At 47.2% G+C, this 2489-nt stretch overlaps 1 protein-coding gene across 6 annotated transcripts in view; it reads left to right on the top strand.

Annotated features, from left to right (window-relative positions):
- The window catches only part of CORO2A (coronin 2A), a 51206-nt gene that overhangs the window by 22252 nt on the left and 26465 nt on the right, over window positions 1-2489 (top strand). The window contains exon 1 of one of the 6 annotated variants that reach the window (XM_023534241.1): window positions 1524-1635. The exons of the other annotated variants lie outside the window; for them this stretch is intronic. Within the exon in view, the coding sequence (XP_023390009.1) occupies window positions 1627-1635 (9 nt within the window). The 5' untranslated portion in view covers window positions 1524-1626. Of the gene's footprint in view, window positions 1-1523; window positions 1636-2489 lie in introns of those variants that run through there. 6 annotated transcript variants of the gene reach the window in all.

Raw genomic sequence — 2489 nt, 5'->3', positions numbered from 1 at the left:
TGAGGACCGAGGGAACCTGGGTAGATCTTAAGGGAAATGACTTGATCATGGTGACGGCAAGATTGAAGGCTGGGCTGGGGTGGATGAGCAACGGAGTCGCCGAGAGAAAAGGCTACCCAGGCCTTGCACAGCTTGAGGGAGGGGTAGAGAACAGGTGGGGACTGTGGGGAAGGGGAGGTTGGCCACCTCAGGAGGTGCCCTGCCCCTCCTCAGGTCCTAGGGACCCAGATCTGAGCAGTGTCAGATGTCAGGAGGTGCTCCCTCAAGTTCTAATCGCTTCAGGAAGAATGAGGCATTTTCTTGGCTCTCTCTCTGATTCAATCTGTATTTCCTGTGGGCCTGTGGTGAGGCATCTGTGCTGGACCAGAAGGAGCAGAGGGCTAGAAGAGAGGAGATAGGGGTGGAGGCGGGAGGATACTGGGGCAGAGAAAACCTGAAAATACGACTGTTTTTACTTAGTGACTGCAGGGTGCCTCTGCCTCCACCGCTGATGTGATTGGGACATCCACGGTGGGGCTGTGCCAATGCCACCCCTTCCTATCCAGAACCCAAGGCCCCTGAGCACGAGGCTGAGCTTGTCTCTTGGTCTCCACCTGGAGAACCCTGACAGAAAGATGCACAAATACATGCTCTTTGGGTTCTTCCTGACTAGCAGGGTTTGTTAGCGTTTTACTAGGCTTCTCTGTTCCCTCCATCAATGTGGTGAGCACCAGGGGTTAGGACTCTGTGTTTGGAGGGCTGCTTTGCACTTTCTGGTTTGGGAATTTCACTCAGATCCCCCCGATTTTGCGCCCTCAGCATATACCTGTCATGTACTAAATCAAATCTTAGCGTCCCGTAAACATTAGGACCTCAACAATCTTAACAGCAAATAGTCGTTGAGCACTAAGTGTTCGCCCAGCATTGCTCTATGTGCTGTGTAGATTATCTCATTTAATTGGCAGGGCATCCCTGTGAAAGAGTATGGACCCGGAACAAAACGGCCTGGCTTCCAATTCTAGTTCAGTTGCCTATTAGCTGTGTGATCTTTACACATTGCTTAACCTCTCTGTGCCTGGGTTTCCTCATCTATAAAAATGGGATAATAGTATTTATGGAATTGCTATGACGGTTGGGTTAGTACTTGGAACATTCTTCACACATAGAAAACAGTGGAAGTGTTAGCTATTATTTGTTACAATGCTTGATTTTACCAGTGACTTTCCTAAAGTCATATGGGTATGATGGAAATGTTCTGTAATCACACTGTTTAAGTGGATACCCAGTAGCCACATGTGGCTATTGAGCACCTGAAATATTACCAGTGTAACTGAGGAGCTGAATTTTATAATTTATTTCATTTTATCTTTAACTTAGAAACCGTGCGTGACTAGAGGCTCCCATGGTGGACAGAGCTGCTGCGTGGGTCCCACACTCAGTGATTTGATTTAAATTATTCTAATATGCATTCAAAGTTGCAAACCACTGTCCTATGTCAAGATCGTGGCATCTTATCTTGTTCTGCTCTTGGCCATTTTCCTGAGAAATATAAACGTGGAGAGCAGTAGCTCAACTGATGTTCATCTTTGGCTTCCCTACCCCTGCCCCTACCACAGGGCCTGACGCAGAATAAGTACTAAGTCAACAATGACGAAGGTTGGTGATTGAGTTCAATTATATTCACCTCTCTTTACAAACTTTCTTGGATTTTTCTGCTTTGAAATGTTCTGTTCTCTGGTTCAGAATATTGGGTTCTTTAAGAAGTCAATTCTAGGACCTTCTCTTTCATAGGCAAGTTGTCAGAGTCAGGGATACAAGTGACTTAAAATAGAATCATTGCATGTAAATCACATAAAAGTTTTCTGGAGACCTGTGGTAGGTGGTAGGGTGTGCAACTTGTCCCTGTTTGCCTGGGACTTTCCAGATTTTAGCTCTGAAAGTCCTGCATCCCGGAATGCACCCCTCCCCCGACCCCAGGCCAACCAAGAAAGTGGGTCACCCGACTTCCATGGATAACGATAAGGCTTCTATACTTACTCCGAAGGAGGAAAGAAAATGAAGCCTGTATGGTGAGACCCTGGGGTACCAGTTCCCTCAGTCCCACCATGTCACTTCAGATCCTGTCGCTGACCTGTGGAAGGCAAAAAGACACTTTGTGCCAAGAAGTGACAGCTAACCCAGGTCCTGGCCTCAGATGAACAGAAACGACTGTGGATAAAAGTCTCATTAGGAGAATCAGCTGAGACCTGGTGAGGAAGGAAGGCTCTGTGAGAAATGGCTGGTTTAACAGAGACCTGAATTGATGACAGCAGGTGGGCCTTGGCTTCCTGAGTCAGATATCCCACCCCCTACTGGGTTGATCAGAGGCCCTAATAAAGACTCAGGACAAATTAGGAAGGAGCTTTCCCAGTCAAGTTTGGGGCCAAGGTCAGGATCAGGATAAACTCTATGATGGATGACAGTTGGTCAAAGATTGGAGTCATGGTGAGGACTTGCCCATAATTAGGTGT

Source organism: Pteropus vampyrus, unplaced genomic scaffold, assembly GCF_000151845.1.
Source record: "Pteropus vampyrus isolate Shadow unplaced genomic scaffold, Pvam_2.0 Scaffold123, whole genome shotgun sequence".
NCBI lineage: Eukaryota > Metazoa > Chordata > Mammalia > Chiroptera > Pteropodidae > Pteropus > Pteropus vampyrus.
Note: the sequence above shows the minus strand (reverse complement) of the source record. Positions and strands in the feature narration are given on the sequence as shown.